General features: G+C 41.2%; 1 protein-coding gene across 9 annotated transcripts in view; it reads right to left on the bottom strand.

The window, feature by feature from the left end:
- The window catches only part of RBFOX1 (RNA binding fox-1 homolog 1), a 1314070-nt gene that overhangs the window by 176244 nt on the left and 1110627 nt on the right, over window positions 1-27199 (bottom strand). For all 9 annotated transcript variants that reach the window (XM_077448827.1, XM_077448822.1, XM_077448828.1 and 6 more), the window contains one exon: window positions 15359-15398. In XM_077448827.1, coding sequence (XP_077304953.1) covers window positions 15359-15398 — 40 coding nt within the window. The remainder of the gene's footprint in view (window positions 1-15358; window positions 15399-27199) is intronic.

Raw genomic sequence — 27199 nt, 5'->3', positions numbered from 1 at the left:
TTCCAAAGGCTTTGGAACTCCATTAAACCACAGAGAGAGCCATTATCCACAAATGGCGATAACGTGGAACAGTGGTGAACCTTCCCAGGAGTGGCCGACCTACACAAATGACTCCAAGAGCATGACGACGACTCATCCAGGAGGTCATAAAAGAACCCAGAACAACATCTAAAGAACTGCAGGCCTCACTTGCCTCAGGTAAGATCAGTGTTCATGATTCAACAATAAGAAAGAGACTGGGCAAAAATGCCATCTATGGGAGAGTTCCAAGGCCAAAGCCACTGCTGACCAAAAAGGACACACAGGCTCATCTCACATTTACCAAAAAAAAATCTTGATTATCCCCAAGACTTTTAGGCAAATATTCTGTGGACTGATGAAACAAAAATGTAACTTTTTGGAAGGTGTATGTCTTGTTACAACTGGCAAAAAACGAAAACAGCATTTAATAACAAGAACATCATACCAACAGTCAGACATGGTGGTAGCATGATGGTTTAGGGCTGCTTTGCAGCTTCTGGACCTGGACGACTTACCATAATTGATGGAACCATGAATTCTGAGCTCTACCATAAAATCCTAAAGGAGAATCAGTTTGTGACCTCAAGCTCAAGTGTACTTGGGTTATGCTGCAGGACAATGATCAGAAACACAACAGTAAGTCCACCTCCAAATGGTTCAAACAAAGCAAAATTTAGGTTATGGAGTGACCTAGTCAAAGACCGGACTTAAATCCAATTGAGATGCTGTATTATGACCTTACACAGGCCATTCATGCTGAAAAACCCCACAATGTGGCTGAATTAAAACAATTCTGCAAAAAAGAGTAGGCCAAAATTGCTCCACAGCAATGTGAAAAAGTAATTGCAAGTTATCGCAAATGCTTGATTGCAGTTGTTGTAGCCAAGGGTGGCACAACCAGTTATTAGGTTTAGGGGGCAATTACCTTTTCACATAAAGCCAGTCCGATTTGGACAGCTTCTTTGCCTTTATAAATGAAACCATTATTTAAAAACTGCATTTTGTATTTAATCAGGTTGTCTTTGTGTAATCATACAATTTTTTGATGATCTGAGTCATTTAAGTGTGACAAATATGCAAAAAAAATAAAAAATCAGAAAGGGGCAAATACTTTTTCATACAACTGTATATGGGCTCCCATATATACAGTGTAATCAGGGCAGAAGACAGTGTCTCTGATCAAAATTCACAGCAGCACAATGTTACTATACTGCTCAGGGAGAAGAGGGGGGGTTCACTGTCAGGAACAGGTATGTGTGGACTGCCACAGAGAATAACAGGCACAAGTAATGTGTAAAATTATAAAATGTATGTACAAAATAAGTGAATAATATAAATGTAAATGCACCTCCAATATACCAAACTGTAAATTAAACCAAAGAACCAAACAAATAGAGACACACTATGAACAACTGCCCAAACCAAGTATATACAGAAAATAAGGAATGCGAAGCATAGTCATAACAGAGCCAGAGACATACACTGGATATCAAGCAGAGGGAGCTGGGGCAAGACAGGACAGGGAGAGGGAAACAGGAGATGGAGAGAGCAGGCAGAAAGGGATTGGGGTGCAGGGTCGGGGTCAATCATATCCAGATCATGACAAGGCAAAGATAGTACTTTGCCATTCCCCAGGAGCTCACCACAACCAAGGTCATGAGGGCAATAGCAGCTACCAGTTACCAAGGGTATGTCTGAAAGACCAGGCTTTGGTACCATAGGAGCAACACACTGCCAGAGGAACTCAACTGAGGCAACCATCAAATGAATCTCAGGCCAAGAATTAAGGCACGTGAAGACTCAGAGCTTTCAAACCCATTAGCAGGTGGACATTTAGCCTTTGTACAACAATCCAGCTAAGCAGTAGACATAGCGTCAATACAAACTAGCTGGGCAGTAGGCACAGAGTCAGTTGAATCCAGCTGGGTGATAGGTAGAGGATAATTAAGATAAGGATAATTAGGATCAGGATGGTCATCGGTCTGAGGATCATCAGAGGTGGGCTGGACATTGTGCACTGGACTCTTCGGCTTGGCATCAGGCACTGAACCCTTTGTCTGGGTATCAGGCACAGGGCCCTTTGTCTGTGCATCAGGTACTGGACCCTTTGGCTGGGCATCAGGGATGGGACCACCAGGCCAGGCATCAGGAATGGGACCACAAGGCTGGGCATCAGGAATGGGAGCACCAGACTGAGCATCAGGAAGAGGATCAACAAGCTGGGCAGCAGGAACAGAATCATCAGGCTGTGCAGCAGGAAAATGATCATCAGGCTGAGCAGTGGGCAGAGGACCATCAGTCTGAGCAGCGGGTAGAGGACCATCAAGCTGGGCAGCAGGTACAGAACAATCAAGCTGGGCAGCAGGCAGAGTACAATCAGACCGGGGAGCAGGAACCCGATCATCAGTCTGGGCAGCAGGAACCGGATAATCAAGCTGGGCATCAGGAACTGGATCATCAAGCTAGGCAGCAGGTAGAGGACTAGCAAGGTCAAGTGGGTCATCAGGTTCAGGACTGTCATAGGCAGGCCTAACCCCATTGGCAAATATAGAGGCAGACTTGAGCAGATCGGCTGGTGTAGAGGTAGACTGGAGCAGATCGGCTGGCATGGAGGCAGACTGGAGCAGATCAGCTGGTGTGGAGGCAGACTGGAGCAGATCGGCTGGCATGGAGGCAGACTGGAGCAGATCGGCTGGCATGGAGGCAGACTGGAGCAGATTGGCTGGCATAGAGGCAGACTGGAGCAGATCAGTGGGCGTGGAGGCAGACATGAGCAGATCTGCTGGCATGGAGACAGACTAGAGAAGAACGGCAAGTGTGGAGGCAGGTATGGATAGTGGCAGCCACGTTTAGCCACGGAAGTTCTGCATGTGAATGCAAATCTGTGAGCAGGGGTGCAGCTGATGGAAGAGAAGAACTCAGGATGGTGTAAAAGAGGGAGCAGTTGCTAAGGAGGATTTCTGAGGAATTGTCACAGGCAGCAGAGAAGAGGTAATCTTCAATGGGTTAAAGGCAGGGTAGGTGCAGCCAGTAGAAACAGGGTACCGACATATAGTTCGTAGCAAGCTGACTGAGGCTAAGTGCAATATATCTGACCATGCTTGTAGTAATGGTTGAACAACATTCAGTTTGCACTTTGCTTGTCTGACAAGAGACTGCACTGTGTTAATTCAATCCACTAGCACCTGTTGGGAACACCCTCCAATAACCATACCAGTGATTTTACATGAGCCATACTGAAGGAGGGAGAAAAGTCATCACTGCCTTCAGGAATACTGGACAAAGCAAACTGCCGCACAAACTTGAATCAATGGCTGAACATCACCAAACAACATCCTGCCCTGATCATCTTGGGAATGAGGTAAGACACATGCATTCTAACAGCTGATCTCTGGCCCACTCCTTCAATACCTGGCAACAATATTCCTTTTCCTCTGTCACTAGAGGGCAAACGATAACGAACATGCAGAATCCGAAAACCAAAAGATCTGACATAAACAAATGCTTTATTTTCGCTTTCGTTCCAACAGTTCGATATAGATAGGAGATTCGACATGACGCTGACAATCGCAATCTGTGTCCATCGAACCTGTGGTCAAATGTGCCTAACCTTAGCTCTATTAGTTCAACTTTATTCTACATAGAAAGAAAAGATTTGACATAGAGAATAAAGATTTGACCTTATAGAGACAATAGCAAAAAAGGTTGAATGTGCCTAACCTAACTCTATTAGTCCAAGATTATTCGACATAAAGAGAAAAGATTTGACATGAAGATTCGACGGAGCAGTCGCCGTGAGCGGACATTTATGGTCAAATGCTCTGCCCATAGGCTATAGAAGTATTCTAATGTTGGTTGACTAGTAATAATATTTAATAAATATAATTATTACTAGTGTCATACAACATTAGAATTCTACTATAGCTTGCAGGCAGAACATTCGATTGGAGATATGATTGCGGCGTCGTACAGTTTAGCTGCTCCGTCGAATCTACTTAGAACATTCGACACACACCATAAGCCTTCAATTACATATTTGACCTTAATTATTTTGGATTTTTGGACAAATGCATTTTTAACGAAACTAAATAAATAAAAAAGAATTTCGGGAGTAACTAAATAAATACATTTTTCGGAAGAAAGCGAAATTCTGAAACAAAATATTTCAGTGTTCACATGTCTACCGATTAGCACTTTTGTGGGCACTGATTGGCACAAATATGGGCACTGATTGGCACTTTGATGGGCACTGACAGGCGTTTATGGGGCACAGCCTGGCAGCTGATGGGCAGTAATTGGCAGCTAATGGGCACATCTGATGGGGGGATGTGCTGATAATCAATGTGCTGATTATAAGCGCAGACCCCCCTCTGACCCCTCTGACAGAGAGCTGCCGATCGGCTCTCCCTGTCAGTGAGAACCAAAAAAAGCGGATATTATTTCCTTCCTGAATGTAAGCTCAATATTTTGTTTCAATAAACTGAATTCTAGACTGTATTATGCTATGGCCAGTTTTCTTTAGTGGATCTGCAACCAAATCTCCCAGGCATCTATTTGAGTGCATATAGACATCCCAGCGAGATAGAGGGAGTGATCATCCAGCTTAATTCATTTGGTTTATCGTTTTCACTGTGACCACCAGCAAGTTAAAGGCCTAGGCTGGGCTATAGCCAATCACTCTTTATGCTTGCCATTTGGTAAGCAGAATCTACAGTGGTTGGGCCCTTTTCTTGTTTGTGTGTGCACACTGTGGTGACATCAAGTTTTACAGTGAATATGAATTCATTTCCTTGTTTTATTTTATAATTTCATAGTTAGTAAGGTTGAATAAAGACACCAGTCCATCCAGTTCAACCTGAGTGAGTGTCTACAATTGTCCCTATACATTGCACACTCACATCGGTCCCTACCCTCAAGGAGCCCACAATCCAAGGTCCCCATTCATATACTAGGGCCAATTATTGGACAGAAGCCAATTAACCCACCTGTGTGTCTTTGGATTGTGGGAGGAAACCAGAGTACCCGGAGGAAACCCATGCAGGCACAGGGAGAACATGCAAACTCCAGGCAGGTAGTGTCGTGGTTGGGATTCAAACCAGCAACCCTTCTTACTGCTAGGTGAGAGTGCTAACCACTAAACTACTGTGCCACCCATTTTAGTTTCTGTGGACTCATTCATTGAGACTTTGTTTAGCGTAGCTTTTTACATTTTATTTTGTCTTCTGTGTTATCGCACTATTTGCTGCTGCTTTTTATTTGTTTATTTGTTTCTCATTTTTATCATTTTTAGCATGGTATTTTCTTTTTGTTTGATATAAAGTATACTGTATATACACAAACACCAAAAGAAACCATTAAAAACCTGGTTAAGACTCAATGTTGTAACTTTGTATCAATATGTCCTATACTCCAAGTTATTCTAGCAATAGCATTCCCATAATACAAAACATTTACTGTATATCTTTATTGAAAATCACATGTGAAAAACACAATTATTAAAAAAATTGGGCCAAAATATACAAATAAAATTTAAAAAAATGACCAACCCTCCTTTTATCAAACTCTCAATATAAATGTTCATATACTGTATATATAAATAATCGTATATGTAAACATGAACTTTTATATCCTAAAATTTGTTAGGATACCTTCATATAAAATAGCTTAGAAGTGAAGTCAGACCATTTCTCACGTGTAGGCAAGGATTACTATTCAATATTTCACATTCAATACTGTGTGGAGGAGTGCTGGTTGATGATATAGTAGTCCTAGTATCTTGGTGTCCAACAATGCTCCACACATGACACCATCTGTTGAAGAAGGATGCCAGTTACAAGAACAAAGAACTCCATCAACAACTTGTCTTATAAATATAGATAAACAAGTTATGCCAGCTGTCAGGATGATTGATATTCCCTTTGTTTTGGCAATTTTCAAATCTTCTTGTTTTCCCACCCAGCCTATTGTAGAATGTTGGACGAGTAGATTAACTCTTGTTCTGGGAGGACATCATATGTTGTCTTCCCATATAGTACGTTGATCAGTGGTGAGCTGTGTGCCTGTTAGACACAGCGCACCATCAATTGGTGTAAAGAGCCAATGACAGTGGCTCTTTACCACATGATTGTCTATGTCCAATGACAGAAAATCACAAACATAAATAAAGACCGATAACTCAGTGTAATGCCCCGTACACACGATCAGACATTGATTGGACATTCCGACAACAAAATCCATGGATATTTTCTGACGGATGTTGGCTCAAACTTGTCTTACATACACACGGTCACAAAAAGTTGGAACGCGATGATGTATGAGAAAAATTAAGTTCAATGGCCAGTGTGACTCTTCTGCTTGATTCTGAGCATGCGTGGAACTTTGTTTCTTTGGAATTGTGTACAAACGATCGGAATTTCCGAAGCAACGGATTTTGTTGCTGGAAAATTTGAGAACCAGATCTCAAATTTTGTGCAACGTAAATTCCAATGGAAAATGTCCAATGGAGCCTACACACGGTTGGAATTTCCGACAAGAAGCTCCCATCGAACATTTTCCGTTGGAAAACCCGACCGTGTATACAGGGCATTACTGGCTTCTTTTCATCACACATTGAATCTGTGTGAGGAGAGAAGAGCCCAGGGAACAATGAGTTATCAATATCAATACAGTACTGTACTGTACACAACACCCACATTAAAAAATACCGGTCACATCATCCATCTGCCCATCAGCAGTGTACCTGTCACCCATCAGTGCCCATCAGTCTACCTGTTTTCCATCAGCAGTGTACCTGTTGCTCATCAGCAGTGTATCAGTTGCCCATTAGTGCACCTGTCACCCATCTGCAGTGTACCTGTCACCCATCTGTGCCCATCAGCATTGTACCTGTCATACATCTCCCATCAGTGCCACCACCAGCAGTGTACTTGTCCCACACCACCCATCGGTGCCCATCAGCAGTATACCTGTCACACATCGCCCATCAGCAGTGTGCCTGTCGCACATCACCCATCAGTGCTGCCATTAGCAGTGTACCCATCACACAGTCTATCAGAAGAGTACACATCACCATCAGCAGAGTACCTATCCTACAGCCGTCCATCAGCAGTGTACCCATTACACAGCCTCCCATCAGCAGCGTACCCATCACACAGCCACCATCAGCAGTGTACCCATCCTACAGCTATCCATCAGCAGTTTACCCATTACACAGCTACCATCAGCAGTTGAACTGTCCCAGTGTCACCAGAGCCAGCCATGTCCAAAGAAATTTACACTGGTGAGGAGGCGTTTTAAATCCTCACTATGATGGATGAGAGCAGTGTGAGCTCTCACCTTGTGATTCTGATTTGGTGTACAAACTAGTCAAAAGTAGTGGATCAGCAACCAAATCAGAGGAGGAAGGGTTGCCACCTAAAGCTCTATATACCCCAATGGTGAATCTGCAAACATCAATGGCGCTGGATGAAAGGCCCAGTACCAGCACTGGGATATCACATCAAACCTCAAAAATTAGGGCCCATAAAACTTTCCCAGATGCAAAACCATTTTAGCTGCCCTTCCTCTTTTACTGCAGTCAGGTATGCAGGCCAACATTGATTTTTTTCAGAAATTCATTTATTTTTATTTATTTTTCCTGATAATTTACTTCAGTTGATTGTGGACCAGACCCATCTTTTTGACCAACAACATATTGCAAACAATCCCAATTTATTTTATCCCCATTTGTTTCAATGGAGACGTCTCACAGTGAAGGAGACCCCGGCATCCCCCTAGGTGAAATGGTAATGGGTACATCGTACCCCTACCATTTCACAAAAAAGTGTTGAAATGTTAAAAAAAAACAAGACACAGCTTGGGACAAGTCCTTTATTAAAAAATAAAAATGTCCCACGAAGTCCAATACGATACTGGAAAAGTCTTTAATAAATTTTCAGTAAAAAATTTGCGAACACCAAAAACCGCTCTACGGATTTCTTATCAGTAGGAGCAGGCCAATCAAGTACTGCAGATACCTTCTGTGGGTCCATGGCAATTCCATCCACAGAGATACTGAACCCCAGGAACTGGATGGTGCACTTCTCAAACTCACAATTCTCCGCCTTGGCATAAAGATGTTGTTTAACACCTTCTTCACATGAACACGATGGGACTATAAGGAGCTGGAAAAAATTAAAATGTCATCCAAATAAACAATAGTAAATAAATCAAGAAACTCCCAGAATACATCATTTACAAAATGCTGGAAGGTGGCTGGAGCATTACAGAGTCCAAAAGGCATCACAAGGTACTCAATGTGTCCGAAACTAGACCTAAAGGCCATCTTCCATTTATCCCCTTCTCTTATTCTGACCAGGTTGTATGGCCCCCTTAAGTCTAGTTTTGTAAATATACAAGCTTCTCGTAACCTCTGGAATAGTTCAGGACTAAGAGGTAAGGGGTACTGGTTTTTAATGGTTACCTTACTTAAGTCCCAGTAATCAATACAAGGCCGGAGGGAGTGATCTTTCTTTTGCAAGAAGAATTTTCCTGCTCCAGCATTGGATGAAGATGGCTGGATAAACTCTCTGTCAAGATTCTCGTCAATGTACTTTCACAATTCTTCCAGTTCTGGTTCTGAGAGTGGGTAGATCCTGCCAAAGGGAATTTCTGCACCAGCTAAGAGATCAATAGGACAATCGTAAGGTCTATGAGGGGGGAGCGTGTCAGCGTTCTTTTTTTTTTTAAACGTCCAAGAAAATCATGGTAGACGGAAGGCACAAGTTTAATGGTTTCAGGTTCCATGTTGATGCAGAGGAGAGTTCCTTCAAGACCTGATGGAGGAGCAACGCAGAATTCAGTACAGTAATTGGAAGAAAGTCACTTTCCCTGTGACCCAGTTGATGAGAGGGTTGTGTGCCTTCAACCAGGGCTTCCCACGAATGACAGGAAATAGGGAAGATGTAATGACATATAAACATAGCAGCTCACAATGTCCAGATGCTGTGAGACATAGGATGGGTTCAGTCTCTAGAGTGACAGGTCCTGATTTGATACCTGAACCATTCGCCAGGTGGACCGTGGAGATGTGCACACAGGGGGAGTTTGTGCATGGTTGCAAAGGCCACAAAACAGCTACAGGCCCCAGAGTCCACAATGGCAGAAACAGCAAGAGTCTTTCCGGTAAACTGAGAAGTGACTGGCAGCAGGGTGTGGTATTGACTGGAACTTAGTGCTGCAACTGTAGAAGATGGAGAGAAGGGTTTTCTACAATGTCTTTGGGAACAAGTCTGTAGGAAGTGCCCCTCATCACCACAGTAAAGACAGAGGTTACTGCAGCGACGCTGAGACGGGGCAGGTGATGGGTCCAAGGGGCAGGTGGGTATTAGATGAAGACTCATGGCTTTTTAAAGCTGTCTTTCATGTAGGCGATGGTCAATTTGTATACTGAGGTGGATTAAGTCATTCAGAGAGGTTGGTATTTCCACTATGGTGAGTTCATCCTTGATGGCTTCTGACAGGCCAAGACAAAATTGGAAATGTAATGCTGGATCATTCCACTCAGTATCAGTGCTCCATAAATGAAAGTCCGAGACATAGTCCTCCACAGGCCTAGAACCTTGTTGTAAATGGCTCAGTGAGGCTTCTGCCATCTGGTGATGGAAAGGATCGGCATATAATTGGGCCATATCAGTGAAAAAGGAATTGACCAAAGCCAGGGTAGGATCATGTTGTTTTCAAAGCTGACACAGAGACGAGAAATCGCACAAACACTAAACTAACAGTAGAACATGTAGGCACACTATTCACCCCCCAATCACTCCCCCTGCATCCCCTGTCACAGTGATACCAATAGCAGTTTTTATTTTTTACTGATTATTGCATTGGTGTCATTTGTGACTGTTATAAGTGCTAGGGCAGTTAGTGGTAGGCCACTTTAGGTCTAGGGTACCCCCCTAATAAAGGTTTTATCCCTTGATCACCCCTCGTCGCCAGTGTCACTAAGCAATCATTTTTCTGATCGCCATATTAGTGTCAAGCCATATACTACCTAGTAAAGGTTTTAACCCCCTGATTGCCCCCAAGTTAACCCTTTCACCAGTGATCACATATAACTGTTCTGGGTGACGCTGGTTAGTTAGTTTGTTTTTTATAGTGTTATTACCTAATAAAGGTTTAACCCTCTGATCACCCGGCAGTTGATATAAGTTAGGTTTTAGGGTTAGATAGGGTCTGCATTGCCCCAGGCAACGTCAGGTTAGTGCCAGTACCGCTAAAACCCATGCACGCAGCATACACCTCCCTTAGTGGTATAGTATCTGAACGGATCGATATCTGATCTGATCAGATCTATACTAGCGTCCCCAGCAGTTTAGGGTTCCAAAAAACGCAGTGTTAGTGGGATCAGCCCAGATACCTGCTAGCATCTGTGTTTTGCCCCTTCGCCCAACCCAGCCCACTAAGTACAGTATCGATCGATCACTGTCACTTACAAAACACTAAACACACATAAGTGCAGCATTCACATAGTCAGGCCTGATCCCTGTGATTGCTAACAGTTTTTTTGGTAGCATTTGAATCAGTCGCTAACAGTCAGGAGTTTTTTTACCTGTGAATTTCACTAGCGTATCACTAAATTTAGAACCCTAAATGGCAAATCGAAGGTACACTAATGAAGAGGCCTACACGTTTCTGAGCATGACAGATAGTGAAGAGGAAGTCACTCATCTGTCAGATTCAGGCTCAGAATATGATCCTGTAGACGACAGCAGCTCCATGACAGATAGCTCTGACGATGAAGTTGTGGTCCCCACCAAGGTCTGGCGTACCAGCCCCCAATCTTCTTCTGCTGTTGAGGTTCAAGAACCGCAGGGCTCTCATATGGAGCAGAGATGTACTAGCGCCGCTATTCCTTCTGGTGAACTGACAAGCACCAACGGCCTGGTACACCCTGGTCATACATCCAGCACTGCAGTAACACTTGTAGACGTGGTGATTCCCATAAGTGCAGTTCAAGCTGGTGAGGTGGCAAGCATAAGTAGTGTACCGCTGCCACCAAGAAGACAAAGACAGGCCTGTCAAGCCCATAGTGCCCTTCCTGCTGCATTCGCCAATCCTAAATGTGAACTGCACTGCATTGCACTGCACAGACTAGGCACACTTTCACAGGGTCTCCCAAAATGCTATCGCATTTTGAGAGACCCGAACATGGAACCGTTACAATAGTTAGTTACAAAAAAATTGTAAAAAAAAAACACAAAAAATCTATAAACTAAAAAAACAAAAACAGTTGTTGTTTTATTGTTCTCTCTCTCTCTCTCTCTCTCTCTCTCTGACTCTCTCTCTCTCTCGCTATTCTCTCTCTCTATTGTTCTGCTCTTTTTTACTGTATTCTATTCTGCAATGTTTTATTGTTATTATGTTTTATCATGTTTGCTTCAGTTATACAATTGTTTTATACTTTACTGTTTACTGTGTTTTATTGTTAATCATTTATTTGTTTTCAGGTACGCCATTCAGCTGCAGTGCGGATTTATTTATCTTGACAGCAACATCGTTTGCTCCCATGATACATAAAGCCATAACTCCAGCACTGTCTTACTGTTATACTGTATTGTTACTTTGTTTTATTGTTAACCATCATTTGCTTAGCAGGTATGCCATTCAGGTGCAGCACGGATTTATTGATCTTGACAGCAACAGAGTTTGCTCCCACAATACATAAAGCCGTGACTCCAGTGCTGTTGGAGGTGATTTCAGCACCACAGTTTAAAAAAAGAGCATATATGCCGAAGCATGGGGGCAGCAGGGGCAGAGGGGCCATTTACTCCTACCTTTTGGGGTGGATGCCCCCATGCTTCGGCATATATAAATGGTGCATGTATGCCCATCATAAGAAGTGGGTGGATGAAGGGAGGTATTCTAATGGTGGGCATACCCACCGATCAATCTCTTTTTTCGTTCAGTCCACAGGCTGCATGAAAAAAAATATTACAATATATGCCCAACAAGGACCAGCAACGTACAGGTATGTTGCTGTACTTTGAGTGGTTATACCAGAATGATGCCTGCAGGTTTAGGTATCATCTTGGTATCATCCTTTTCAGTCAGCGGTCGGCTAATTCGCCTCTAGACAGCTTTTACAAGAAGTGGGAGGGAATGCCCCCCCCCCTACCATTTTCCATGTTTTTTTGGCCTCTTCTGTCCCAACAGGGAACCGGAGAATGCAGCCAGTGATTCGGCCAGCTGACCATAGAGCTAATCAGAGACCAGAATGGCTCCAATCATCTCTATGGCCTAAGAAACTGAAAGCTACGAGCATTTCATGACTTAGATCTTGCCGGGCTGTAAGCAGCGCCATTGGGAAATTGGGAAAGCATTTTATCACGCCGATCTTGGTGTGGTCAGATGCTTTGAGGGCAGAGGAGAGATCTAGGGTCTAATAGACCCACTTTTTAAAAAAAAAATAGTACCTGCCACTACCTATTGCTATCATAGGGGATATTTACATTCCCTGAGATAACAATAAAAATGATATAAAAAAAAAATGAAAGGAAAAGTTTAAAAATAATATAAAAAGGGAAAAAAAAGTACCCTTGCCCCCCCTGCTCTTGCGCAAATGAAAACAGCAATTGCACCATGCATGTGAGGTATCACCATGAAGGTCAGATTGAAGGCAGTAATTTTAGCAGTAGATTTCCTCTGTAAATCTAAAGTGGTAACCTGTAAAGGCTTTTAAATGTTTTTAAAAATGTATGTAGTTTGCGAAATACTGCACGTTTGTGCGCAAATATAAAGCATGTCGTGTTTGGTATCCATGTACTCGGCCTAAGATCATCTTTTATATTTCATGTTTTAGCTCATTCAAATTAAAATAAGTGTGTTTTTTCCCCCCAGAAAAATTGCTGTGCAAATACTATGTGAAAAAGAAAAATGAAACACCCACCATTTTAATCTGTAGGGTCTTTTCTTTAAAAAAAAATATAATGTTTGGGGGTTCAAATTATTACATTAACAGAATGCATTTTAGGGTGTAATTTCACATAAACCCATGGCATGTTTGAGCAATATATGATTTAGTGACAACTTTGTGCAAAAAAAAAAAAAAAAGTTTGTCATTTTCCCACAACTTGTGGCAAAATATAAAATGTTCCATGGACTCATCATGTCTCTCAGCAAATAGCATGGGGTGTCTACTTTCCAAACTGGGGTCATTTGGGGGGGCTTTGTGCCATCTTTTATGGCCTTCAAAACTGTGATAGGTAGTGGGGAGTGAAATAAAAAATGAATGCCCTTAGAAATCCTGAAGGTGGTTTTCAGGGGCCCTGTACGCAGCTAGGCTCCAAAAAAGTCCCACACATGGGGTATCTCCATACTCAGGAGAAGCAGCAAATCATTTAGTCACAACTTTTTTTGTACATTTTTTTTTTATATCATTATTCAATCACTTGGGACAAAAAATTAAATATTCAATGGGCTCAACATGCCTCTCAGCAATTTCCTTGGGGTGTCTACTTTCCAAAATGGGGTCATTTGGGGGGGGGGGGGTTGCCCTGCCACTTAGCACCTCAAGAAATGAGATAGGCAGTCATAAACTAAAAGCTGTGTAAATTCCAGAAAATGTACCCTAGTTTGTGGATGCTATAACTTTTGTGCAAACCAATAAATACACGCTTATTGACATTTTTTTTACCAAAGACATGTGGCTGAATACATTTTGGCCTAAATGTATGACTAAAATTGAATTTATTGGATTTTATTTATAACTAAAAAATAGAAAATAATTTTTCCATTTATATCGTAAAAAAAACCGCAGAGGCAATCAAATCCCATCAAAAGAAAGCTCTATTTGTGGGAAAAAAGGACGCAAATTTCATTTGAGTGCAATATTGCATGACCGCGGAATTACCAGTTAAAGCAGCGCAAATGTAGTTTGGTACAGCATTGCATGACCACGCAATTAGCAGTTAAAGTGACGCAGTGCCAAATTGTAAAAAGGCTCTGGTCAGGAAGGAGGTAAAACCTGCCGTGGCTGAAGTGGTTAAACGAACCAAAAATCCTGATGAATCGATTTGCATGTCTTATCTACAGCGTTGCATAGTGTAAGTACAAAATGCATGTTTTTTGCAACTGTTTGAGGAGCATATGCAGATATATATTTAGGCACTGTAATAAACAAATTAATTACAACCTGTATATCAGTAAACCATAGCATTCTGTTGAAATTAGTTGATGAATTACTGGTTAATTCACCCAATATATTAATGTAGACGTGCACCACTTCTGACTACTGTTCAGCAATCTTTTAAAATATAATTTCCCATAAAAAAAGTGGAATGTTTGGGAAAGGAGCAAGCAGTGATACATGCAAGATTCCTGAACAAATAGCAAATAGCTTAAAAAAGAGCAAATCCACTTGGCAGACTAAACATTAGCAAAAATCAATGATCAAGTGGTTATTGAAAAGGGTTACTCATCTCTCTGTATATTAACAATGACAATCAGAATACCTTCTGTCTCTTAAAGAACATATTACTGAGGGGCTTACAATTTTTTAGAGATAAACGAAAAGCTAAAATAAATTATCGTGGTATAACTATGTCACTGTATGTTTGTATAATGCTGAACATCATTTCTAGGGACAAATATTCGAAAACAAGGAACAATGTTTGTAAATCATGAAGTATTATCAAGAAAAAACAAACACATAAATAAATATGTAAACTGGCCATTCTGAAGCAGATAAGTACAATATATGGATAGAGGAATGTTATCCTATTGTTATATTTTGAAGCACATGACATAAGCTGCAAACATACAGCTACAATATCACAATTTAATTTCAGTGCTTCCATTACTGGTGCACACTTATAAGTACCTTATATAAGCATGAAAATCTGTAATCTTCATGTCCTTAGAGCTTTAATGATAAAAACATTCATATTTCTTTACCACTTCTGGGGTATTTTTGGAATTGTATCAGCTGCTAAATGTTGTCTGTGTACCCATTAAGGAGATTTCCCTTAACTTTTGACACCCATGAAAAAGACGGTTAGCAAGCAAAATTTATCAAGTGAGGATCAAGATAGCGAAATTAACCTCAGAGAGGCCCTATCATTTCTTTACTCCATTTTATATCTAGCAAATGTAGGGTTCACATTAAAAAAACACTATCCAATTTTTCAATTGGATTACTTTTATTTAAATATTTGCTAAGCCACCCCCACACCTCTCTATATTTTATCTACACCAGCCCAATATTGTAAAGATGTAAGTAATCATATCAACACTGACACATATAGCATAACACAAACTAATGGAGCCTGTTCAATAAGAGTGAAAACATGGAAATACTTACATAAATGTCTGCACCATAAAATCCATCCTGATAAACAACACTGAAAATATGCATATACAGAGAAAATACGGATTAGTACAAGGCAATATACAATCATGTAAGACAGTTATAATGAATCATAAGAGATAGAAAAGCATGTCATGGGTTTTTCCATACATGTTTGCATTACTCAGTAGCTGCTACATAGATAAAATAATTCCAGATGGCTAGATGTTAATGTTTATTAACTATAACCATAACACAATTCTGTCACTGCTGAAGTTTCTAAAAAAAAAGACCTTGTCAATTCTTTGATTTTACCATCAAATATCTACAAAATGACAGAAAATTCTCATCACCTGACACTTTAAGCAAATATTGTGGAAATAGTGATTTTACAGCTACATTTAAAATTGACTGTTTTATTTAAACTTCTAAAATAATGTCTGTGTTTCCCCATAGCAGTAAGCAATTTGAGATTTCTTTTTTACATTCCCACATTAAAAAAAAAACAGTTGAAATGTAATTGTCAGAATTTAGCAATGCAGTTGGCTCTTCTTTAAATAGACATAACAAACAACCTAAAGAAATAGGTAAGTGAGAGTGGAAGCCTCTTTCATCAACAGCTACTCTATCCACCTGCTACAATCTAATTGTGAATCCTTATTTACCAACAGTTATGCAGTAAAAGGTACTACCTAGAGCAGTGATGGTGAACCTTGGCACCCCAGATGTTATGCAACTACATTTCCCATGATGCTTAACTACACTGCAGAGTGCATAAGCATAATGTGAAATGTAGTTCCAAAACCTCTGAGGTGCCAAGGTTCGCCATCACTGACCCAGGGTTTTTTTAACTGTTACCCAATCAGGCAGGTCATTGCATTGTATAGTAGCTTTGGAAATGTAAAAGTGGCCACACTTTCTTCAATATGGTCATACAATATTTGGAAAACCTCCTTTACAACTAGTAGAAACTATGTAGTTCAAAACATTAATCACCTAAAAAATACATTACAATTATATCTACTCATTTAGGTCCTTGTGCTACAAGTTATTAGTAGACTACAAAATCATTTGGCAGTAATATGTAGAGATTTAGAACCATTATTGAAAGATTAACAAAAAAAAAATCAACAAAAACACTATAATGACTGCAAAGATCTAACTTGAGTCACCTGGTAGTAATTCATTACATTAAAGCCCAACTCTGTGACATCTAAAAACTCTCTCTTGCAGTACACTGTGCCCACACTGAACAGATTGACTTCTTGTTTCATCTAGGGGAGAGTAAAAGTGCCTTTACTTAGACAATCCTCAACTTTCTTTGCAGAATGTGCTCCCCCATGATACAGTGGTGGACTGTCCCTCAGTGTTCTCATGTCCAGTGCAAGGCATTGGACCCTAAACCAGTCTAGATGTCATAATAACCTTAGACTGCTGGAGCATGGGTGAGAAGATGTTGTGGGGGCCAGTCTAGCAGCCCAAATTAGCTTAAATAATTAAATCTACTTTGTATGACCCCCTAGACCCAAATGAGCAGCCCCACTGCAAGGAAGCATTTTCAAGTTCCCTGTAGTTCAGCTTTAATCAAACACACATACAAAAAGCAAGAACATTTTCTGTATCGGTATTGCCCACAACTGCTGTACAGTTCAGTATGTGCTTCTGTAAAGTGTCTTATAGTGTCATTGTCTTATTGTCAGTCTAAGGCCAAAACATTTAATATAGTCTTTTGTTAAGGCTCTACTTATCTGCAAACATTTATGTATCAATATTGTGCATTTGAACCATTAAAATTCTGTTTTGACAATGTAATCTCTTTAGAGTTTGTCCTATAAACGTATTACCCTACTTCAAGTACATTTTTAATACAGAAGGAAATGCTGCTGGTTAATATGGAAATTCACACTTTATGAAGTATAATGTGCTCCTCCAGAATGCATTATTAATCACCTTTAAACATTAGTCTAAAGCATATGTTAATATAATTAGTGGAAATTGAACAGTTATCATGAAATATGATTCAAGATAGTTGAAACACCTTTACACTAGACATAATCTAATGATTTTGACTTGTCTTCCTTTTTATTTATTCAAATATGTGTTTATTGAAAAGAGGCAGGGTGCAAATCTGAACACCAGTTAAAGCATTTGACATATCAATTCCAACACAATGATTATTATATACCCATTGAGAAGTCAGGATATTGAAACCACTTTGCCACCGTCATTCTGCTAAATGGAGGACGGCAATTAATAAGGGGTTAAAAAAAAAACTATGTTGATTATTATTATGCCGCGTACACACGACCGGACTTTCCGGCAGAAAAGGTCAGACGGTCTTCCCAACTGAGTTGAAACGGTGTCCCTATGGACTTCTGACCAAACGAACTTGCCCACACACGAACAGACCAAAATAAGTTTGTTTTGAATGTGATGACGTACGATGGGATTAGAAAAGGAAGTTCAATGGTCAGTAGCCAATAGCTGCCCTTGCATCATATTTGGTCTGTCAGACCAGCATACAGACGAATGGTTTTCCCAACAGAAATTGATTCCGTCGGACAGATTTGAAACATGTTCTATTTCTAGGTCCTTTGGAATTTTTGAAGAAAAAAGTCAGATGAAGCCCACACATGATCGCAATATCCGACGGAATGATTCCGTCTGACCTTTTCTGCCGGAAAGTCTGGTCGTGTGTGGAGCAGCATTAGAAAAAGTAAAGATAAATCGCGTAACTTCATGCCAATTGCTAAACAGTGGTGAAACGGTTTTATAGTACAGTGTTTGAGCTTATTTTACACAGTAGCACACTCTATATTCTTAAAACTTCAACAAAATGTCAAAGCAGAATGCCAAAAAAACACTTTAAAACCACAACCCTGCATTGCAGATGGCAAATTTTATCTAGAAATAAAAAAAGCTTCATTATTTGACTATAGCCACACATGTAGCTGGAAAGCATGTTGCAGCTTAATTAGGCTGCAGTGTAAGAGGGAGATAAAGGGAAGTTTTTATCATGAAATGACATCTAGAGCGCATGTTTTTAGAGAACATAGGCACAAATATTGTACAGTCACTTCATTAGGCCACAATCTATAAGAAAGATAAATGATCCTGGTTTTATGATGAAATAAAAATTGCAGACTTACAGTGTATTATTACAGAAACAATAGTGACAAATATTGTACTTATGCTGTAAAATATGTAAGCAGCTTTTTTAGGCTTCAAGGAGGGGGAGATGAGGCAGGTTTTATCATTAAATGAAAACTAGAGTGTATTATTAGGGTCCTTTTATATAGGCATTAAGTCTACATCCATCTGTCAGTTTTCAGACATGTCCAGACTGAACCATAATGTACACTATGGGGGTCATTTAGCGCTGCATCGCTTATTACCGCAAATTAAAATGATATTCACTATAGCACTGGTGAAAAAATACTCCCAAAACTGAATTATAGTATACTATAGTTTCCTGAAAGCAAATAGCACCCAAACCCTCACTCTGCTAAACCTGGAGTAGTGCCCATGGAAATAATGTTTAGAGCATGATATAATTGCCTAAATGGTACTGTAATATGCAGTATATTGTTTAAATATAATCTGCTTATAAACTGCGAAAAAGTGATTTCTACACTGAAATATCTTTAAAAGTCTGAGAAAAGATAAATTCCCTGTTTCTGTACAACTACTGTAGCTGCCAACACAACCGAGCATGCTCAAACCTGTAAATAGCTCTCATTTTAGTTCCAATGTCTTTTTTTACAGGGCACTTTAGTAAATACCAAAATGAGCGCTGTGTTAAAGAGCGTTTTTTTGGGAGTGAAAATCGGTGCTATTATAGTCCAATGCAAATTTTATTTTTTATTTTTTATTGATTCTAATGGTACAATTGTAACTCCCTCTAACAAATCTTTTTAACATTGAGATGAAATGTATCTTTCTCTGAAATACATTTTCCTTGCATTATTGTTGCTTGTATTTTGTTTTTAAGAATGCTAGAACAGGAGTATGCAACCTTCAACATGGGCGCCGAAAGCGCCTTGCAAAGCCTCTTTTGCCAGCACTCAACTCCCTCCCCATTAGCAGAGCAGTGCAGAGCAGTGCAGGGAAGTGTCAGTGAGACACTAATGCATTCCAATTTCAGAGTTCCTCATGCCGCACCTGCACTGGGGGGGGGGGGCACTGTGCCCCCACCAGGGCTGTCTTTAAGGCAGGAAAAAAGGGGCAGCTGCCCTGGGCCCTGTCATTGTTGCGGGGCCCAAGGCAGCTGCCTCATACTTTCTAACTATCTCAGTTTAAATCCCCTTGTCCCTTGAAGTTTTAGTCCTGTGCTCTGTCCCAATATCTCAGTGTGAAGTGATGGTACTAATACTTCGCTGTGCTGCTCTGCCCTATTGTTGTGTACAGATGACTCACCTGTGTTTACATGTAAATAACTGGGATTCATATGTAAATAGTGCCTGCAGTCATAAGCAAACAGCTGCAGCCAACGGCATTGATATGTATATAATGCACCATTCATATGTATATCATGCCCCCTTGCAGTAAGGAGATGATGTGCTATAACCTCTAACAACCAGTGAGCAGTATTACTGTACAGTAATCTCTAGCAACCAATTAACAAGCAGAAATAATTTGCTGTAACCTCTAGCAACTAATCAGTGAGCCATAATGTATGCTATAACCTCTAGCAACCAGTCAGTAAGCAGTAATGATATGCTGTAACAGCTGGCAACCAATCACAATTGCTGCCTGATCTGATACAGTAAACTGATTTTAAGTCTAGCTGCTATTTATTGTATGTTTCAGAGCAGATGGAGAGTGAAATTGCATGGGGGGGCAAGAATTTTTTTGCCCAGGGTCCAATCAATATTAAAGATAGCCCTGGCCCCTACACATTGTAAAAGATGGGAAACATTGTTTGGTTCTATAACTTTGCTGTAGCTGTGATCATCAGCTATTGTGATGGGGAAGAGATTGGGTGCAGTTGTGTTAGGGGGGCAGTCCCTGTTTCCAGGAGGAGGAGGACTGTCATTGGCCCCTGCTAAAACCATTCACAGAGCCCCATCCACTATCTGGAGGAAGATGGCTCGCTTGGTTGCCACTACCAATCTCAGAAGGGATTTCAATGTGATTGAAACATATGATCCTGCACAAAGGCCCACTGCTTTCAGAAAATGCCCCTGACCTGAACTCATCATTGCGCATCCATTTCAGATACTTGTATGTGACATGACAAACATACAAGCATGTGGGTTGGATGTGAGAGATGGATCAGCAGGATGAGTGTGTGAGGACAGGTATATGTGTCTCTGCTCTGCTTTCTTTCACCACTCTGCATATTGCACATATCATAGATGCAGCGGTGGAGTAGATGAGCGGGAGGGTACAATGGTCGGGAAAATTAGCAAGAGGGGTTCAGAGATGGGACAGAAAAGCAGGAGGGTACAGCGGTGGGGCAGATGTGCAGGGAGGCACTGTGGTGAAAGAGATAAGAAGGGTGTTCAGCAGAGGGAAAAAAGAGCAGAGGGGTACAGTGATGGGGCTGATGAGCAGGGGGTTCAGTGGTGAGACAGATGAGAAGGGGGTTACAGTGGTGGGACAGATGAGCAGGGGGTTCAGTGATGGGACAGAGAAGTAAAGGGGTAGAGCAGTGGGGCAGATGTGAAAGGAGGTGTATTCGTGGGACAGATGAGCAAGGGGTTACAGGGGTGGGGCAAGAGAGCAGGGGGAACAGAACAGATGTGGGGCAGAAGAGCAGGGGGGTACAGAGGTGAGACAGATACAGGAGGTACATTGATGAGGCAGATGAGAAAGTGAGTTACAGTGGTGGGGCAGATGAGTAGATGAGGTAATGGCTAAGCACTAACATTTGCGCGGAACGCGTCTACCTCTTTGTCCCCTACTCCATCTGTCAACCACTTGTCATATGAAGCTTCAATAAAAGGATTTTTTGAAGTGCAGCTGTCCGGAATCATTTCCTTATTCTATACAGCATGCAAGCTGGGCTTGCACTCGACTAGTGTGTGTGGGGATTAACCAGAGACTCACTCACCTGGAGTGGCTTTTCTTGTTTCATTGCAGATCGGTACAGAGAGGGGAGGGAGGAACCGGCGTCATGACGGTTTGTTTACATGTGATCACTCCATCATTTGACGGCCACTATCAGCTGCCATTTACCGTGATACGTGATCACGGATGTTCCCGGGTGCGTGCCCCAGGGGCAGGAGCAAGATTCTGGAAGGACGTCCCACGCTGTAGCCATCTTTCGGCTGTGGCCCAGTCGGCATGTGGTTAATGGCATCCCAGTCTTAGTCCATAGGATTCAATATTGAGTTGGCCCTTTGCAGCTATAACAGCTTCAACTCTTCTGGGAAGGCTGTACACAAGGTTTAGAAGTGTGTCTATGGGAATGTTTGACCATTCTTCCAGAAGCGCATTTGTGAGGTAAGGCACTGATGTGGATGAGAAGGCCTGGCTCACAGTCTTTGCTCAAATTCATGTCAAAGTTGTTCTATCAGGTTAAGGTCAGGACTCTGCGCTGGCCAGCCAAACTCACTCATCATGTCTTTATGAACCTTGCTTTGTGCACTGGTCCATATCATTTGGAGGAGGGGGGATTATAGTGTGGGGTTGTTTTCCATGGGTTGTACTTGACCCCTTAGTTCCAATGAAGGGAACTCTAAGCCCTTGTACACACGGTCGGACATTCCGACAACAAATCCAACGGATTTTGTCCGAAACTGGTGTTGCATACACACGGACAAAGTTGACGGAAAAATCCAATCGTTCGTAATATGATGACGTTATGTAGTTACGATGGGACTGCGTTCAGGCTAGTAGCCAATAGCTTTGGTCTAGGAATTTGATCTGAGCATGAGTGGCACTTTGTCCAATCGGAATTCTCTACAAACGATCGAACAAAGTCCAATCGGATCATGTTGTCGGAAAATTTTATAGCCCAGCTTTAAAACTTTGTCGGTCGGATATTTCGACGGAAACAGTGCGATGTACCCCCCACATGGTCGGATTATCCGACAACATGGTCCGATCTGACATTTTCCGTCGGAATGTTCGACCGTGTGTACAAGGGCTTAAGGAGTCAGCATACCAAGACATTTTGGACAATTCCATGCTCCCAACTTTGTGGGAACAGTTTGGGAATGGTCCCTTCCTGTTCCAACATAACTGCACACCAGTGCACAAAGCAAGGTCCATAAAGACATGGATGAACGTGTTTGGAGTGGAGGAACTTGACTGGCCTGCACCCGATAAAACACCTTGGTGGCCAGTTGTTTAATTAGCTTAATGCTTAAGATATATGTTGACTGTTTAGCAATGTTAATTATATTCCTGTTTACAGTTTGCATTTCTAAGGTAATATGATTAGATGGGGAATGTCCTCCTGTGGGGTGTAAAGTGTGTGTCTGAGTTGCAATAAAGAGTCAATCATTTGGTTCTATCCCAGCATCTTGTCTGTGTATGATGTTTTGGGTAAAAGGCTGGTATTAGCTCTCGGTCAGCTCCGAAGGGCAGGAAACACTGTTTGTTGGAAGGAAGCACTCAAGTGGGGTGATAAAGTGGTTCCATCACAGTCATGAAAAAAGAACAGTGAAGGTGACAGAAGTTGGTATAGGTGGCCGCACCTATGTGAAATGTCCACATATTTATCTGCATTCACTCCTAAAGAAGCAGACTTTTCAGTGAAACGCATCGACATAAACACAATTATGGTTCATATGAGGTTCACATGTGTTTAATTTGATAGCTGTCATAAGACACATTTTGCATACTGTGTTTTTTTTTTCAAATAAGTCTGTATATTGCATGTATGCATATGCAAGTTGTATATATGCTTTATATTTTACATTTTTTAATACTAAGTATTGGCACATTTATTCTAAATTTCTATATACAAATTCCTGATGTTTGACTTTTTGATGATTGGTGAAAGTGGGAGGGCAGGTAAAATTTCAGGAACTGGAAACAGTGGCAGTCTAAAAAGGTGAGAGGCACTAATAAAGATATCAGTTTAGCAGATGTGGAAGGAGCTGTAATGGTAGGTAGCATCATCTGTGAGAGTCTTAAGCCCCGTACACACGAGAGGACTTATGTCCGACAGACTTCCGAAGGAGTTCCGTCGGAGTTCTGCCGGAGTTCCGACGGAGTTCTGACGGACTTTTCGGCGGAGCGGACTTGGCCACACACAATCACACTAAACTCCGACGGATTCGAACGTGATGACGTACGACTGGATTCGAATACGGAAGTTCATAGCCAGTAGCCAATAGCTGCCCTAGCGTCGGTTTTAGTCCGTCGGAATAGCATACACACGAGCGGAGTTTTCGAAGGGACCCGGGTCCGGCGGAGTTCCGTCGGGAAAATTTGAAGCATGTTCCATATTCTAAAGTCCTTCGGACTTTGGCGAGTCAAAAGTCCGTTGCAGCCCACACACGATCGAATAGTCTGACGGACTCAGTCCGTCGGACTTTGGACGTTGAAAAGTCCGCTCGTGTGTACGCGGCATTAGATTCACTGCTGATCCAACACTAGTTAATTTTAATTAAAGTAAACTGTTCCACGGTATCAGGGAACAGGCGTTTTCACCTCTCTGTAACAAAACCACAGCCCTTTCAGAGACCACACTGGCAGCAGGGCAAGCTACAACACACAACCTTGTCAGGCACAAGATGGTGTGAGGTCAAAATCGCTGGCCCAGTGTGGCTTCTGATTCCTGGGAATGCCAGGTACAAAACAGTATGGCAGTATTATGATTGGGCTATTGCTCAGGATCTGGGACACTTGGGGAAAAAATGGTGGTTCTGAAGAATCACCAGATGAAACCATTTAGGAGGTGCTGTAACCAACATTAAGGTACAGGACACAGGAGGGCACACTAGCTACAGCGGTGTGCGCGGTTCTGAATCTTTTGTAGCCACCAGCGTTCTTTATACTGTAAGGGATGTATCATCGTAGAACATGTTTTCTGGTCCACTTGTGTCTTATCATGTGGACCATGCCACTTACTGTGCAGTCCAGTGACGTGGAGACATGTAGAAGTTTTTAAACTGGACAGTGGGGGATGGGGGGTCCAGAGATAGACATAGTCAGCATGGAACATATTCCAGAGGGTAATATTAGGGGTATTAGTGGTAGGGTAACCAAAACACATAAACCCAAGGTAAGTATAATAGCAAGTCCTAGTTGCAGTCTCAGAACACCCAAGAGGATAGTATGTGACCAGTCAAAATATATTAATGCAATTAAAATGTTTGTTCACCAATGCCAGAAGTCTGCCAAGCAAAATAGGTGAGTTGGAAGCTCTGTTGCATCAGGAGAGTTATGATGTAATCGGTATTGCTGAAACTTGGCTTCATTCCTCACATGACTGGGCTATTAATATTCCTGGCTATGCACTCTTTCGGGAAGACAGAGTAAAAAGGAAAGGTGGAGGGGTCTGTCTGTATGTGAGAAGTGATCTCAAAGCGAGTGTGAAAGAGGTGGATGGAGAGTGTGATGAGTCTGAAGCATTATGTGTGGAACTGCACACAGGTGTGCATAGTTCAAAGTTAATCATTGGAGTTTATTATAGACCACCCAATGTTAATGAGGAGGTGGAGACTCAGCTCCCTGCACAGATAAAAAGGGCGGCAAGGACTGGGACAGTGATAATAATGGGGGATTTTAACTACCCAGAAATTGACTGGAGTAATGGCACTGCTGGGACAGTTAAAGGGCAAACATTTATAAACCTATCACAGGACAATTTTATGGTCCAGTTTATTGAGGCCCCAACTAGGAATGATGCTATGTTGGACCTGGTAATCTCAAACCACGCAGAGCGTGTTACTAATGTTCAGATAAAGGAACACCTGGGTAGCAGTGACCATAACATGATATCATTTGATGTTATCTGTAAGCAAAAATCACATACAGGAAAGATAAAAAAACACTTAATTTCAAGAGAGCAAATTTTCCAAGGATGAGGGGCTGCTCTCCAGGACTTAGACTGGGAGAGAATATTGGTATCAATGGGCACAGAACAGAAATGGGAATTCTTCAAAAAGACTGTTTGTGATCTCACTGCAAAGTATATTCCCATGGGAAATAAGTTTAAAAGGCTAAAAATAAAACGTATGTGGCTAAAGTAAATATAAACTATAAGAAAAGAGCTTTTAAAAATATAAAAATTAAGGAACACTAGTGTCATTTAAATGTTACAAAGAATATAACAGAATATGTAAAAAGGAAATCAAGGATGCAAAAATTCCAAACGAAAGACAGATTGCAAAAGATAGTAGGACAAACCCCCAAAAATTCTTCAAATATATTAATAGTAAAAAGGTCAAGTCTGGTCATGTAGGCCCTTTACAAAATAATCTGGAGTGGGTGACTGGGGACAAAGAGAAGGCTAATTTATTAAATACTTTCTTCAGCTCTGTGTATACAAAGGAGCTCATGTCCATAATGGGGGTGGTAGTGACACAGCCCCAAATCCACACTGGCTCAAAAGTGATATGGTCTAGAAATATTTGGACAGAATAAAGGTGATTAAAGCACCTGGACTTGATGGCATCCACCCATGGATCCTAAAAGAATTGAGCTCTGTAATTTCAAAGCCATTGTATTTACTGGGGAGATTAATAAAAGACCACATAGATGGGTTCTTGCAGGAAAAAAAATATTTTAAGCAACAGACAGCATGGATTCATGATAGACAGAAGTTGTCAGACAAACCGTATTTCTTGTTATGAGTAGGTAAGTAAAGCCTTGGACAGAGGGATGGCGGTGGATGTGGTATACTTGGATTTTGCAAAAGCGTTCGATACAGTTCTGCACACACGGCTCACGTGTAAGGTAAAGTCTACAGGTTTGGAAATATCAGTTTGTAAATGAATAGAAAACTGGCTAAAAGACAGAATTCAGAGAGTGGTGGTTAATGATTCTTACTCTGAATGGTCTAAGGTTATCAGTGGTGTACCCCAAGGTTCAGTGCTGGAACCCTTACTTTTTAATATCTTTATAAATGATATTGGGTCTGGGATCAAGAGTAACATTTCCGTCTTTGCAGATGACACCAAGCTATGCAGTGGAATAACGTCCTTACAGGTTATGTCTCCAATTTACAAGCCGACCTCAATGCTCTGTCTAATTGGGCGACTATGTGGCAGGTAAAGTTTAATGTTGAGAAATGTAAAGTTATGCACTTGGGGGCTAAGAATATGCATGCATCATACATTCTAGGGGGAGTGCAACTGGAGGAATCTGTAGTGGAGAAGGATCTGGGGGTTTTGGTAGATCATAAGCTCAATAATAGCATTCAATGCCAAGCTACGGTTTCCAAAGCAAGATTTCCAAAGCAAGATTGTATTAAGAGAAGTATGAACTCCAGAGAGAGAGAGATATAATTTTGCCCCTGTTCAAATCATTAATAAGACCTTTCAATAAGTATGCCAAACAATCAATAAATCCACCCTGTTTTCACACTTCTCTGCGCTTATGAATGGAATGAATAAATAAATAAATAAATAAACAGATAAAAAACAAATAAAACTGGTCAAATAATTAATTGAATCAATACTATAAAATAGTTGAATCAAAAGTAGCTGCTACTTTTTAGTAAAAGAACCTGTAAAAAGAATATACAAAAAAATTGTCCCAATGAAGAGTCCACTTTCTCATATATATATAGCAGCGCTTTGTCACTTTCCTCTAAAAGAGAGATAGTAAATTTCTTTCTGAGTTTATAACAGCGGTGCTCAGTAGTGATTCAACAGATGTTATCGTAATTAAATGAAGGAACGGCTTCCACCAAACGATTCACCACTCGTGATTCAAACGTACCCCTTATGGGGA

This window comes from Lithobates pipiens, unplaced genomic scaffold (genome assembly GCF_037356315.1).
Source record: "Lithobates pipiens isolate NorthernLeopardFrog02 unplaced genomic scaffold, aLitPip1_a1.2 Scaffold_22, whole genome shotgun sequence".
NCBI classification, from domain to species: domain Eukaryota; kingdom Metazoa; phylum Chordata; class Amphibia; order Anura; family Ranidae; genus Lithobates; species Lithobates pipiens.
The sequence above is the reverse complement of the archived record's forward strand: the minus strand, read 5'-3'. Positions and strand labels throughout refer to the sequence as shown.